This window comes from Neoarius graeffei, chromosome 6 (assembly GCF_027579695.1).
Source record: "Neoarius graeffei isolate fNeoGra1 chromosome 6, fNeoGra1.pri, whole genome shotgun sequence".
Classification (NCBI taxonomy): Eukaryota; Metazoa; Chordata; class Actinopteri; order Siluriformes; family Ariidae; genus Neoarius; species Neoarius graeffei.
Window position 1 is genome coordinate 40,381,259 of NC_083574.1, and position 16,273 is coordinate 40,397,531.

Below are 16,273 nucleotides of genomic sequence, written 5' to 3' on the forward strand. Positions count from 1 at the left end.
TCCCTAGTGTGGACAGGGTAAAAGGCTTTTGGACAGGACTGTACAGTGAATACCATTCACTAATAAGAGCAGAAGCTACTCATTGCACCCACTATAACAGGGCTGGGCAATTATTTTTCCCATGGGGCCACATGAGAAACAGAAAATTTAGTGGAGGGCCAGACCAAAAGGCTGAACTAAATTCTGCATAATATTAATTGTATTTCTTTATATAAAGCAATAAATAACATTGTTCTTACAAACTGCTAAGACTGGTAAGAGTATGGAAGAAACGAGGTTGCCTTACAAAAAAGTCATTTATTCAATCAAATTTCCCAAAACAATGGTTAACAAAATATGAACGTTTGTACCATTTTTTTTTTCAGTCACATTCACCCCAAAACACAATAAAAGACATCACAATATTGTCTTTCTACTCCAAATATCAAGCAAGATACATCATATTATAATAATGATGCCCACATTTGTAGTCTAATCACCTCATTTGGTGCTTTTCGCCGGAGATCGGCTCCGGCGCCTGCTGGTGACGTCACACTATGTGATTGGCTGGACCGTTTGAAGGATGACGTACAAGTTTGTGGTTGGTCTGGACAAATTACGGAAGTGGTTATCGCGCGATTAGGTTTCGTGGGATTTCATGTCATTTTCATGTCGCGCGCATTGCGTTTTTGTTGAACACAACTTCAAAATAAAAGCAATGCACATTCAGTCCATGCATGAGGTAAAATTAGAAAATACGTTTATTTTGTAATTTCTCATTAACCTTACGCGGGCCGGTCAGAATGAACCAAAGGGCCGGATGCGGCCCGCAGGCCGGAAAATGCCCAGGTCTGCACTATAAGTTCATTTTTTTGTTGTTTTCCTGATCAGATGGCTGTCTTTTTGCGATTGGGGGAATGGATGAAAACAAGACTGTGTTGAGTAGTGGAGAGAAATACAACCCAGAGACGAACACCTGGGCACACATTCCACCAATGAACCAGGTATCTCTAACAACAGTAACAAGCAGGTTAACCTTCAGAAATTTTTCTTCCCCCCCATTCTATGTAAAAGCTTAGTTGTTACCGCCGCTAGGGGCAGTGTGCACACACACGCTTTTCAACTTGCATGCTGAAAAACAACATGGCTGCATTAGATATGAAAAGACAAACCATAGCATAACACCAGGTGTCAGTGTTTGACTACTGTTGTTGTTGTTTCTGGTGTGGTTAGGCAAGGCAGCACTTCTGTATTGCCGAGATGGATGGACTAATCTACGTGCTGGGTGGGGAGAATGAGGACACTGAAGTCCTCCTCACGATGGAAGTATTTGACCCTCACCTTAATAACTGGACCTCCCAGACCAGCATGACTACTGTCCGAAAGGTGGGACAGAAAAACACAAGTGCTTCAGTGGGATTCGGTTGTTAATCCCACATTTGACCAAAACGTGTTCGACAAATGCATGTTTCTCTTTCATTGTTCAGTTTGGTTGCTGTGCTACAATGAAGAAGAAGCTCTATGTCATGGGAGGAGGATCTTACGGGAAAATTTATGACTCAGTGGAATGTTACGACCCTAAGACTCAGCAGTGGACTACACTCTGCCCTCTAAAGGAGAGGAGGTAGAAAAACATGCAGAACAAATTACAGGCTGTGGTGAAATGTTACTAAAATGGAAGTAGTGTTCATATAAAGGGGAAGCGCTCGAGAGAAAAAGATCAGAACACACACTGACTCACTCTGGTTCAAGGAACACACGTCAGAGTATATCCTGATAAAGTATTATTGCTTTCCAAAATAGTGTCTCGTTTCACCCGTGTTGTGTTTAAACATGTTAAGGTTACACATCCGACAACATGGAATGACTCAGTCTTCTCATAAGTGACTCTGTATTGTGCACGTGTGTGTGTGTGTGTTTGTGTTGAAACAGACTGGAGAATAAGAATGTTCTGTTTCTGTTTTAGTTTGCGCGATCATGTTTGCGTAGACTCCAGAAAGCTAATATTAGTTACGGATGTTGGCTGCAGGTTTGGCGCCGTAGCGTGTGGTGTAGGTCAGGAGCTCTATGTGTTTGGAGGAGTGAGGAGCCGAGATGCAGATAACCCCGAGTCCAGTCAAATGACTATCTGCAAGTCGGAGTTTTTTCATGATGAATTGAAAAGGTGGGTTTTTCAAAGTGGCGATCGCGTAAGGATTTCTTGTTGAGACATTTAACAGTTATTCCACAAAATCGAATCGTACATGAGCCGATAGCCGACGAGGCACATAGCACCGAGTTGGCTGTAAGCCATGTACGACGAGATTGAGTGGAATAACTGTTTTATTATATCCACATTCACTGGATTTTGAGAAACGGAGCAATGTTGTTGTTTTTTTCCCCAAATTTGATAAATAAAAGCTTTTTTACAAAACGAATTGACTGCCTGAATTGACTTTAGTGTTGCTTTTTGTAGAAAGTGCCGTCTTGCTGTCATGCCGAGGTATAGAATAGCTTTAGACAGTTAAGTCTTCATTGGACAGTTCAGTGATGTGATGTAATTTTCAAACTTCTTTGAGCTTTTGAAACAATCTTAAAAAAATAAAAATAAAAATTCAACAAGTTTTAATGCTTAAAGGTGAAGAATGTAAACAAACCAGTGAAGTGACATTAGCAATTTGTGAAAAAAATAAATACTTTCATTCCATATCTTTTTGCTTTTGGGGGGGTTGTTTTCAAGTACGGTTTCCACCATTTTGTTTTTCTCTGCTCAGGCTATATATGAGCTGATAGCTTAGTAGTCCAGTAGCCAATCGGAACATGTGATTGCTCATATCCAGTGAATGTGGATAGAATAATGTGTTATATCATGAATTGCATCCCTGTAAATCTTTTGCCGCTGTTCTAAACCGACAGGTGGGTGCTGCTCGATGATCAGAACCTGTGCATACACACTACATCGTCATTCGTGTACGGAGCTGTTCCCATTGGGGCCAGTATTTATGTGGTAGGAGAACTGGACACAGGTAAGCCCAGGATACACTTACAATTTTTCTCACATTATTCCCCCCCCCCACGCCGCTGCCGGTGAACTTGTTGGTAATCTTTTTATCAAAACTCAGACCACCCCTTTTAGCTTTGGATCGGTTCAAAAACACACATTTTAGCAAATGGTCAAGACTCATTTTTAATTACTCTAATATTTTGAAATTCCAAAGAAGGGATAGATGTACATGAGTGACAAATATCTGAGATGTTCGTGAAAGGAAAAACTTAAAATTGAGCCGTTTATTAGACACGTATAACGTGCACATGCACACAGACAGAGTACCAGCCAAAAGTTTGGACACACCTAATCAAAACAATGAAATAACATGTATGGGATTACAGTGGGGCAAAAAAGTATTTAGTCAGCCAGCAATTGTGCAAGTTCTCCCACTTAAAAAGATGAGAGAGGCCTGTAATTTTCTTCATAGGTACACTTCAACTATGAGAGACAGAATGGGGGGAAAGAATCCAGGAAATCACATTGTAGGATTTTTAATGAATTAATTGGTAAATTCCTCGGTAAAATAAGTATTTGGTCACCTACAAACAAGCAGGATTTCTGGCTCTCACAGACCTGTAACTTCTTCTTTAAGAGGCTCCTCTGTCCTCCACTCGTTACCTGTATTAATGGCACCTGTTTGAACTCGTTATCAGTATAAAAGACACCTGTCCACAACCTCAAACAGTCACACTCCAAACTCCACTATGGCCAAGACCAAAGAGCTGTCAAAGGACACCAGAAACAAAATTGTAGACCTGCACCAGGCTGGGAAGACTGAATCTGCAATAGGTAAGCAGCTTGGTGTGAAGAAATCAACTGTGGGAGCAATTATTAGAAAATGGAAGACATACAAGACCACTGATAATCTCCCTTGATCTGGGGCTCCACACAAGATCTCACCCCGTGGGGTCAAAATGATCACAAGAACGGTGAGCAAAAATCCCAGAACCACACGGGGGGACCTAGTGAATGACCTGCAGAGAGCTGGGACCAAAGTAACAAAGGCTACCATCAGTAACACACTACGCCGCCAGGGACTCAAATCCTGCAGTCCCAGACGTGTCCCCCTGCTTAAGCCAGTACATGTCCAGGCCCGTCTGAAGTTTGCTAGAGAGCATTTGGATGATCCAGAAGGGGATTGGGAGAATGTCAGATGAAACCAAAATAGAACTTTTTGGTAAAAACTCAACTTGTCATGTTTGGAGGAGAAAGAATGCTGAGTTGCATCCAAAGAACACCATACCTACTGTGAAGCATGGGGGTGGAAACATCATGCTTTGGGGCTGTTTTTCTGCAAAGGGACCAGGACGACTGATCCGTGTAAAGGAAAGAATGAATGGGGCCATGTATCGTGAGATTTTGAGTGAAAACCTCCTTCCATCAGCAAGGGCATTGAAGATGAAACGTGGCTGGGTCTTTCAGCATGACAATGATCCCAAACACACCGCCCGGGCAACGAAGGAGTGGCTTCGTAAGAAGCGTTTCAAGGTCCTGGAGTGGCCTAGCCAGTCTCCAGATCTCAACCCCATAGAAAATCTTTGGAGGGAGTTGAAAGTCCGTGTTGCCCAGCGACAGCCCCAAAACATCACTGCTCTAGAGGAGATCTGCATGGAGGAATGGGCCAAAATACCAGCAACAGTGTGTGAAAACCTTGTGAAGACTTACAGAAAACGTTTGACCTCTGTCATTGCCAACAAAGGGTATATAACAAAGTATTGAGATGAACTTTTGTTATTGACCAAATACTTCTTTTCCACCATAATTTACAAATAAATTCTTTAAAAATCAGACATTGTGAGTTTCTGGATTTTTTTTCTTCTCATTCTGTCTCTCATAGTTGAAGTATACCTATGATGAAAATTACAGGCCTCTCTCATCTTTTTAAGTGGGAGAACTTGCACAATTGGTGGCTGACTAAATACTTTTTTGCCCCACTGTATGTGGTAAACAAAAAAAAAAAAAAGTGTTAAAAATGTTTGATATTTTAGATTCTTCAATGTAGCCAGCATTTACCTTAATGACGCTTTGCACACTATTGGCATTCTCTTAACCAGCTTCATGAGGTAGTCACCTGGAACGCTTTTCAATGAACAGGTGCCTCGTCAAAAGGTAATTAGTGCAATTTCTTGCCTTCTTAATGTGTTTGAGATCAAACAGTAAACAGTAAAAATACAGTAAATGACCTTATTCAACAACTGTAGTAATCCATGTTATGTCGAGAACCGCTCACGTAAGTAAAGAGAAACGACATCCGTCATTACTTTAAGACGTGAAGTGTCTTAATTACATTACATTACATGGCATTTAGCAGATGCTCTTATGCAGAGCAGCGTACAACAAGTGCAAAAGTCAGGTACAAGAAGTGCTGAACTTCGAGACAAGAAAGTTCTAGTGCCAAATGAACAATTGACAGAATAACAAAATCAAAGTCCCTTTCATGCCAGAATCTGGTCTTTCCAGGCAGTCTTCTGTCCCAGTACTAACCAGCTCTTTAAGGCGTATGGGTACGGCTCCGATCTCCATTTCCATAGCCCTTGGCCTCTCGCCTACACAGCTGGGGTTACAGTGGGGGGGGGCTAGTCCTCTGGTAACTGCGAGAGTTTGACTCCCCACTTGCATCTGTATTGCAGCGTGCCTTGCCAGTAGGTACCGTTTTTATGATGGGCTTTGGTATGACCTGACCGCGAGTAGAACTCGCAATCTCCCGGTCAATAGGCGGGAACACTAACCACTAGGCCAACTCATGGTATGACAAAATAAGACCTTGTGTAATATTCTGTTGAAGTAACAACAGTCACTAAACAGCCAAGGCAAACAAAACAATTCAACAATACAAATGAGCTGACAAAATACAACTAAACAAAGAAAAATTAAACTCCAACAGCTAATACTTAGTCATCATGACCAGACTAGACAGTACACAGCCTGGGTTGGTCAAGACCGCCGAGACAGCTCCGTGATTACACAGTGGGCCTGAAGAGGTGGATCTTCAGTCTGCACTTGAAGTTGGTCAGGGAGTCGGCAGATCTGACATCGATAGGAAGGTCATTCCACCAACGGAGAGCCAGGACAGACAGCGGTCTTGAGCAGGCTGGGGAGGAGGAGCCGGATGACCAGTAGTAGCAGAGCGTAGGGATCTGGCTGGCGTATAGGATCAGATCAATATTTATTTAAAAATAAAGAACAACTGTTGAATTAGGTGTGTCCAAACTTTTGATTATTTTATATTTCCATCCATTATCTCTAGCCGCTTTATCCTGTTCTACAGGGTCGCAGGCGAGCTGGAGCCTATCCCAGCTGACTACGGGCGAAAGGCGGGGTACACCCTGGACAAGTCGCCAGGTCATCACAGGGCTGACACATAGACACAGACAACCATTCACACTCACATTCACACCTACGGTCAATTTAGAGTCACCAGTTAACCTAACCTGCATGTCTTTGGACTGTGGGGGAAACCGGAGCACCCGGAGGAAACCCACGCGGACACGGGGAGAACATGCAAACTCCGCACAGAAAGGCCCTCGCCGGCCACAGGGCTTGAATCCGGACCTTCTTGCTGTGAGGCGACAGCGCTAGCCACTACACCACCGTGCCATATATAGACTTTTTTTTTTTAATTCTATCCATTCACTGGATATGAGCAGTCGTGTACCATGGTACTCGTATACCATGAGTAGAGAAAAACAAAATGGCGGAGCGTGTTGCTGAACCAACTGAGGACAAAATAAAAACTTGAAAACAAAACCCCAAAAATACAAAAAAGTAACAAAATAAGGAATAAAAGTATTTGATGGTAAGAACGTATCTTTTTTTAAATTATTTTATTTTTCAAGAATGATTGATTATTATTAGCATTTTTCACAAATTGCTACTGTCATTTCGCTGGTTTGTTTACATTCTAAGCGGAAATGATTTTGTCGGCCTTTTTGTGTAAAGTTTTTATTTATCAAGTTTGCAAAAAAATAAAAATGCTCCGTTTCTCAAAATCCAGTGAATGTGGATCGAATAAAACAGTTATTCCACTCAGTCTCGACGTACATGGCTTACAGCTAACTCGGTGCTACACGTCTCATCAGGTATCAGCTCATATACGACTTGATTTTGTGGAATAACTGTTAAATATACACATGCGCGTGTACACACACACACACACACACACACACACACACACACTGCTGCTTGAAGAACCCTCGAGTTTTTATATTTCTGCATAAATATGACCTAAAACATCATCAGATTTTCACACAAGTCCTAAAAGTAGATAAAGAGAACCCAGTTAAACAAATGAGACAAACGTATTGTACTCAGTCATTTATTTATTGAGGAAAATGATCCAATTAGGGATCGACCGATATGTTTTTTTCAGGGCCGATACCGATACCGATTATTATGGAATTGGGATGCCGATAACCGATATGTGCAACCGATAAATGTAAACATTATAATTCACATGAAATTAAACATAGCACACACTGACACAGACCTTCATATCCATGAAATGCATGTTTAATTGTAAAATTGAACATGAAATTTTGTGCAGGGAGATGCCAGCAGCATTTGCACAATAAAGTCAAACATTAGTTAGAATAAAATGAGAAATAAAATAATAATAAAATAAATATTCACCAATAAAAAAATAAATCACTCCCTACTATATTACAGCTCACCATTTTCAGTGGAAAATAAATGAAAATACACTCTGGATTCTTTTACACTAAGAACTAAGTAAGACTTACCAACTTCAAATAGTTTTTAAATAACAAATCAAGTGTAGGGAGCTGCCTGCAGCATTTTTTAAAAAGTAAAATCAAACATAAAGTAGGCTATCACTCCCTATTATGTAACAACTTAACAAGTAACCATCTACATTCTAATGCTTTTAATGCCCAAGCCTAATATTCCCAATTTAGGAGGATTATATTGTAGTGAAGGAAGCATTACATGTAGTTTCAGCGAGGCTAGTTGGTTGTAGGCTAATTCAAGTGCTTCCTTCCGTAAGCTAAGTTTGCCTGGCTACACAGATGCAAATGGACAATTTTAACGAGTAGTAGATGAAGAATGTAAACATATAATGTTGTGCTTTTGCAACTTGTGTGTTTGTGACTTATTGTGGCAAAAGCAGCGTGTCCTTACCTTGAAGTGGGATCTGCTTCTGCCCGAGTGTCCATACGGCCGCCTTGAAACAGTTCACAGCGTTTAGCTACGCGTGTTGATTGGCTGTATCCCTTGTGCCGCTTCTGCCCGAGTGCCCGTACGGCCGCCTTGAAACAGTTCACAGCGTTTAGCTACACGTGTCGATTGGCTATATCTCTTGTGCCAAACAAATCAGATGTTGTGGTGGGCGGGACCGTGTTCTTGAACTCAGAGAGGCGAGTGCAGGAAAGGACGTGCAGTGACAGTCGCGTTAGGAACGAAATGGCTGCAAAAAGTCATGTTATCGGCATATCGGTGGAAATTATGGACGGTACCGATAACCCTAAAAATGCAGAATATCGGCCTGATATATCGGCCAGGCCGATTATCGGTCGACCCCTAGATCCAATATTACATATCTGTGAGTGGCAGAGGATGTGAAGTTTTGCTATCTGGTGTGACCTCTTTGTGTAAAAATAACTGCAACTGAATGTTTCCTGTAACTGTTGCTCACTCCTGCACACCGATTCGGAGGAATTTTAGCGCGTTCTTCCATACAGAACAGCTTCAACTGAGGGACATTGGTGACTTTCCTCACATGAACTGCTCACATAACATTTCTGTTTGAATAAGGTCAGGATTTTTACTCAGAAACATTACTTTTATTCTTCTTGAACCGTTCTTTGGCGGAATGACTTGTCTAATTTATGCAGAAATATAGAAAATTCCAAAGGGTTCACAAAAGTGTTTCAAGCACCACTGTATGCATCTGACACATGATATTGGCGCTCTCGGAGTCTTTTATTTTTTATAAGCTTCAAAAAAAAAAAAAAAAGGGCTCTGGCTTCACCACAACCTTGATCAAGATTCAATTGCAGTTGTTGCATTTTACTAATAACTGTTTGTGTTTGAACATCAATTCATGCCTACAACTGCTACATAATAATAATAATAAAAGTATGACAATGAGACGGACTTGAGAAAATGTTTCGCTAAAGCGTTTATAGAGGTTCGTCCATCTGAGTAAAAAAGAAATTCTGCTTATTTCCACTTTTTCGAAGGTTCTGTGGTATCATGTGTCTTCATCTAGAAACTGACGCTAGGCATATCAGACGCTCGCTGCCCGTGCTATGAAAATTCTGCATGCAGACGCTCATCTAAGTTTCCAAACCGGTCATTGCTTAACTCTTGAATATTTTCTATCGTGAATACTATTATTAAAAAGTTTATCTTTGCTTTCCAAAGAAATGTATCTTATTAAGATCTGTTCAGTACTTTGGGAGTAACAGCAGGTTGAAAGTTGGTACAACAGAGTTCAGTCTCTGCTCGCGGGACGTCGGGAAACTGACGGCGCTTTTTGAGTCACAGTAAAGCAGTCAGGCTCTCTAGGGGTGTTCACACGGCACATATTTGCATCGATGCTGCACCGATGTATTTTGTTGCGATATATCTTACACCGGTGTAAATTTTGTGGAGCGTTCACACGTCACAAACCTGCTTACTAGAGAGAAGCGTGTTAGCACCGGTGCAGCCCCACTTCCGTTCACATAGCAGTTTTTGCGACCGTGCTATACGATAGTAATAATGCGGAAATGAAATATGCGCATGGCTGAAAATGTACTTCCTTTTCCCGATCGTCATGGCATCACCAAGCGCCGGGAAAACAACGTGGATGAAGACACCAGTGTTGACAGATACTGCTGACGTTTTCCAGCCCAAAATATGTTCAAATCTGCCAAAATGCACTTAAAACCGCTCAATCTGGCAACACTGGAAGACACGCAGTTCTGTTGTTGTTGATATTCGCCATTTTGGAAGCGCAAAATACCAGGATGCAAATTATGCAATGCCCGTATGTAATCAACTCTCCTCACACGTAGCGAGTCTACCCCTGTAGCGTTCAGACGGCCCATTTTATATCGGTGCTGCCCCGCAAACTAGCATTTACTCCGGAGTAAATTTCTTAAACCACCTCCCGAGCAGGGTTAGATTTGCACCGGTTTAAGCAGCTTTCAGGGGCTACACCGGTATAACTTTGTACCGTGTGAACGCTCTACCGGGGCAGCCCCGGTGCTACACCGGAGTAAAAGTTGCCGTGTGAACACCCCTTCTGATCGGTTTCTGACTGGATTACTCATGAATATCAATCAGATAACTTTTATAGGGATGTTCTCTCGCTCTCTGTTTCTGATGAAGTATTCAGCAAAATTTTCCGTCAGCTAGTTTTGATGTTGTGATTCGTGGGAGACTTTGAAGTGAGTTTTCATAGCTTTACCTACTTATTTTTTCAAATCAAACTGATTCATGTAAATAAATCACTGTTTTGGAATATAACGAGTTGTTTGGATGAAAAATATTGAAATCTTAGTGGTCGGAATGAGATTTTAAAAAATCAGAAACGCAAGCGTCAATTTCAGTTCAATTAACTGGAATTGTTTATTGGGTGTTCCTTTTTTTTCATTCTTTTGAGGTTAGCCTTGAAAGCTGTGAATATGAATTGAAATAAGAATAATTTATATTTGGGCGGCACGGTGGTGTAGTGGTTAGCGCTGTCGCCTCACAGCAAGAAGGTTCTGGGTTTGAGCCCCGTGGCCGGCGAGGGCCTTTCTGTGTGGAGTTTGCATGTTCTCCCCGTGTCCGCGTGGGTTTCCTCCGGGTGCTCCGGTTTCCCCCACAGTCCAAAGACATGCAGGTTAGGTTAACTGGTGACTCTAAATTGAGCGTAGGTGTGAATGTGAGTGTGAATGGTTGTCTGTGTCTATGTGTCAGCCCTGTGATGACCTGGCAACTTGTCCAGGGTGTACCCCGCCTTTCACCCGTAGTCAGCTGGGATAGACTCCAGCTTGCCTGCGACCCTGTAGAACAGGATAAGGCAGCTACGGATAATGAGATGAGATAATTTATATTCTTTAATATAAACACTCGTAGGCCCTACTTTTGAGAAATACAAAGGCCTACAGAGCACAAAGAGGGGATTAGAAATAATCTTTCATTACTTTTTTATTGAGTGTACCGATTGAACATTTTTATTTAATTAGCATAATTAATACTAATTAACTACTAATTTGCATAATTTGTTTTTACGAATTTTTCAAACTTTGTATTCAGTATACAACCATCTATGTGTCTGCCAATTTCCATGTAAATATATTGGAAAAATAAAAAAAGTTATTAAGAAAAAACATTCAATCTCATTGGTTAATGAAGCCCATTTTGGACCATGTGATCCAAAAACAGAATATTACAGCAGTTTTCTAAAATTTAAGCCGTTTTTTTCAATCTTTGATTTGTAATAGTTCAAGAAAAGATAAACATATTTTAATTCTGCAAAAAGTATGTTGTTCTGCATTCAATTCTGAACGCAATGAAAGCAGTTTCAAGCAATTTGGACTGAATTTGAATTTTCGCCTGATATGCCGACTGAGGCACTTTAAGACTTTAGTGATAACATGAAAGCGTAAATTCCTTCCTGTTAATGTACAACGATTTCAAGTATAATTGGGGTGGGGGGGCGCCTTCGACTGACTGAAGAATTAGGCTACATCCACACGACAACGGCAACGAGATTTTTTTTTTAGCGGGTAAAAAAAATATCGCGTCCACATGGGCAACGGATCAGTAAAATATCAGGTCCATATGGCAGCGCAACGCTTGCTGAAAACGATGCAATACACATGCCACACCTCTACGTGCGCTGTAAGACGGTCCCATCGGAGACACCAGAACAATAGAAGAAGTAGGACGCATGCGCATAAACCCCTTCTTCTACCCGGTGTGAATGAGTGAGTGCTGCTTGTTCTAGTCATGTGGTTGTGACGTCATCGTAAACAAATCCGTTCTACTCATCCAGACGACTTCGCAACGGCGCCGTTGCCAGATTTTTCCACTCTGGAAACCGTTCTCAAAAAATATCGTTTTGGGGCACCCAAAACGCCGGTGCCGTGTGGACGCTAGGCTGAAACGATAGACAATTTTATCGGATTCACGTGAATCTGTTGCCGTGTGGACAGGGCCTTAATGAAAGCGTTTTACAAAAATGTTTTTTGCAGACATCCGTTAGAAGTTGCACATGCAACAGATGCAGTGGATTGACATCAGGTTAAAATGTTGGAGTATTCCTTTAACCGCATTGAGTAAAGCGCCATGTTAGATTCCCAAGAGGATCTGAAAGAGTAAGGTTTTTCAATAGTTAAGAATATCTTGTGTTTTCCTCATTTAATTCTTGTTAACTCACCCCCCCCCCCCTTTTTTTTTTTTTTTAAGTCCTTGTGTACATGTGCGTGTCCTTAAACACAATTGAACTGGAAGAAAACATAAGCGCCATATGTTCAGAAACCTTTAAAAGAGTATGTTGAGTGATTGTTATTACGAGCATGTTAGCCAAGTTGTGTAATATTACTAAACTAAAGCATGTGTAGTAATTAGATCTTTGAGTGTTTTTTTTTTTTTAAACATTATGGCACAGATGATGTACTTTAAAAAATTATATACTTATGACCATTAAATGAAGGAATTGTGGTGGTGGTGCTGCTGTATACATTATGTATTTTATTTTTTTTTTAATACTTTTTTTCCTCATTAAAGTGCATATCACGGGTAAATTCAGGCGTAAGATCAATGTAATTCTCCTATTTTATATTAAACTTTGGTCAAATATCTGTCACATTCTGCATTCTCTGCAATTTTTTGTTTTTTACCTTGCGCAATACCGGAGAAATTCAGTTGAAATCAAGCCATTTGAGGCGAATTGGTCCGCCTCTGAAAAAACTTGGCATTTGGATTTCCCGGCAAACATTGATTTTCGTGACGTCGCGTGCGGGACACCTCCCTCTGAATCCTACGTCAGCGCTGGTTTGTTTATGAGAAAACGACCTGGTGGTTTTCTGCAAATTTCTTCAACGTTATCGCGTAATTATTAAAATGGTTAACAGATGTATTGTAGGAGGGTGTAGCAACACCAATCTTGATGGGATTAGTACTCATCGTTTCCCAAAAGACCGGACAATGAGAGAGAAATGGGAGCGCTTGGTCTACACAGGCTGTGCACTGAAACCATGCAAAGCTCGCGCAGCCTGCTGGCGCTTCCGCAGATAACGTCACGAATCTGGCTCCAGACTCCCTTGGGATTTTTCCAGACGCGTTTTGTTATTTTATTTTTTTCTGCTGTCGACAGATGGCCTTGTGCAAAATTACCCTTCTGGATGAGTGTGTAAAGGGACATTCTTTCATATAAAAAAAAAACAAAATTGGTCCAGAATATGCACTTTAATTTACATTGGAAGACATCATCAGCCATCTCTGTAAATTAAAAAAAAAAAAGCTGATATTGTCATGAAAAAAAATTCAGCAGCTAGAGTCCTAAACAAAGCGCACACAAAATATAAAAAATAAAAAAAAAAACATTTGAAACCTCCTAAAGCGAGCTCTTGAATCTTTTATTGTATTAGCATCAGATTTTAATCCAGGTGGTTTTTTTTTTTTTTTTTTAAGTCCAACCCAAGACTGATCCCAAAGGTTAAACCCAAATCAACGAGCAAGAATTCGGGAACAGAATATTCATTAGCAGTGCAGATTTAGCAGAGACCGCTCAAAGCATTTCTTTAATCTTGATTTTAGTTGCTGTTTACGGAAGCCGAGAGAAGCCCTTCGTATAATCCTTTTTTTTATTCACCTTGTTATCCCGAGATAACGACATAATTAATTCAGGATCTCGAGAAAACAACGCAACTAATTCGAGATCTCGAGAAAACAACACAACTAATTCGAGATCTCGAGAAAACAAAACCGTCATTCCGAGATAACGACATAATTAATTCAGGATCCTGAGAAAACAACACAACTAATTCGAGATCTCGAGAAAACAAAACAATTATTTCATGATCTCAGCTGGATCATTGTATCTCTGTCGGTAGAGACGAAGCCGGGCCAGTCCGCAGACTAATTTTGAAATTATCCCTTATTAAAAGACTTAATGCAATCTCTCCCTGTGTCAACCCCTGATCAAAATATTGCCTTATTAGGTGATCGATTATTCCAGACATTCTAATGACCAAAGTTGCGTCTATACAGAATGAGAAATAGCCCCAAAGTCAGCATATCACAAGTCTCTTGGCGCACCTGAATGAACCATTTCTCAGCTGTTTACTCGAGATCATGAAATAACGGTTTTGTTTTCTCGAGATCTCGAATTAGTTGTGTTGTTTTCTCGAGATCCTGAATTAATTATGTCGTTATCTCGGGATAACAAGGTGAATAAAAAAAGATTATATGAAGGGCCTCTCGCGGCTTCCGTAGCTGTTTGATGGTTGTTTCTTTTTGATTGTCTTAACCGTTATAACCGTTTTGACTAGTGCTGTACTTATTGCTCTTATTGCTGAATGTACTCGTGGTTGGATGTTACACTAAGCTCAAAAATGCTACAAGGAAGCTGGCGCTAGATAAATATCACCTCAGGGTTTTTGCCAGGACGCTCAGCGACGCAATTAACCTCTTGATAAACATTCATAATAGGCTGCTTTCGCAATATGTGAGATGAAGCTCATTGTTTAAACGGGACATGTTGATATTTTAGGTGTTCAATGTATGCACACTTGAGCGTTATTCAGAGATGTAAACATGCTCTTTGTTTAGAAGTAGACATGAACAGATGCTAATGTTTGCTCCGTCGTTTGCTCAGAGGAGAAATTGTTACTCGTGATTGGTTTGACTTGCTTTACCAGAAATACTGCTTTTCTTTTTCATTTTTTTAAAAAAGTATTTTAATGTCAAAAATCTATCCTTGCGTACGAATCTGTATTCTTGATTATTCATATTAATCTAATCGTTTCACATTGGTTAGCAGTTTCCGACATTACCCACAGTGCCGTTCCAATACCTGCTCATAGTGGTGCCAGTGGGATTTAACCCTTGTGAACAGTGATGCGGCAGCGCTTTAGTCCTTTAGTCTGTCCGGCTTTCTCTACCTCCTCATCTGTACACTCAACTGTCACACTAACACTGCCATCAACACCACTGCACTCGTCATCTCGGAGATCACTAACAAGCCGGGTCTCTGCCATACCTCGCCTCGACCGTGTCTACACTGTCAGAAATAGGGGTCTGTTTCTGTCCCTCAAAGTACAGTCTACACTGCAAAAAATAAAAATCTTAGGAAGTTTATTTGTCTATTTTCAAGTCAAAACATCTAGCCACCCTTATTATAAGACATAATTGCCCAACAAGCAAAACCTCATTTAGCTAGAAAGGCTAGTTTTTAGACAGTCCATCTTGAAAATCTTGTAGAGACAAATGCCGCTTTTCCACTACAAACGCGGCTGAGTCGGGCTGAGCTGTGCCATGCTGAGTCGAGCTGAGTGGGGCTGTTGGAGTTGCATTTTGACTACAACCGCGCTGAACCGTGCTGGCTGGAAGTGGGTGGACACATTGGGTGGAGTTAGCGAAAGTGGGTGGACATCACGTGATGTCGTTAAGCAGCGCAAACAGTGACATCAGTGATCTTTTAAGCGGTAGTCTCACGACCCGGATAGTAAACAATAAACATGGAGGACATGGAGTCGTTAGTGTTGCTGGTCTTGGTGCTGTGGCTTGTTGTCACCGACAACGCGGACAGATACTGGCAAGAGCGTATAGATGAGGCGAGGCGCATAAGGCTTCAGAAATTCTCGTAATTCTTCTCCTTCCGGGTTTGCGGTGTTTACAGATCCCAGCGTGCTCGCGGGGCGTGTGTGGGCATGTGAGGACACTCCTCCCCACCAATCAGTGCACAGGGGAGTGTCTGCTCACGCCCCCAGCCTCACTCGGCACGGTTTGGCTCACTTCAGCCCCACTCCAAAACGGTGCAAGTTTTAGGGGCTAAGCAGGGCTGAAGCGAGCTGAGTCGTGCTGTTCTTTGGTAGTCGAAACGTGAGCCGTGTCGGGCTGAAGTGAGCTGAAGCGAGCTGAAAAAGGGTAGTGGAAAAGGGCCAAAAATGTCTTGAAAAAGTCTTATTTAGAGCACCTTTGAAATTAAAACATGGGGTTTTTTTTTTTAAATAAGTAAGTACATTTTGGACATTTGTCAAATGCGGTTCATCTTGTTTCAAGAAAAAAAAAACAAAGTATGCTTGTTTTGGGAATAAATGAACTTTACTG

General features: G+C 41.2%; 1 protein-coding gene across 2 annotated transcripts in view; it reads left to right on the forward strand.

Annotated features, from left to right (window-relative positions):
- The window catches only part of gan (gigaxonin), a 97,181-nt gene that overhangs the window by 61,182 nt on the left and 19,726 nt on the right, over nt 1-16,273 (forward strand). For both annotated transcript variants that reach the window (XM_060923643.1, XM_060923644.1), the window contains exons 6-10: nt 871-983; nt 1,213-1,365; nt 1,467-1,603; nt 2,009-2,143; nt 2,875-2,984. In XM_060923643.1, the coding sequence (XP_060779626.1) occupies nt 871-983; nt 1,213-1,365; nt 1,467-1,603; nt 2,009-2,143; nt 2,875-2,984 (648 nt within the window). The remainder of the gene's footprint in view (nt 1-870; nt 984-1,212; nt 1,366-1,466; nt 1,604-2,008; nt 2,144-2,874; nt 2,985-16,273) is intronic.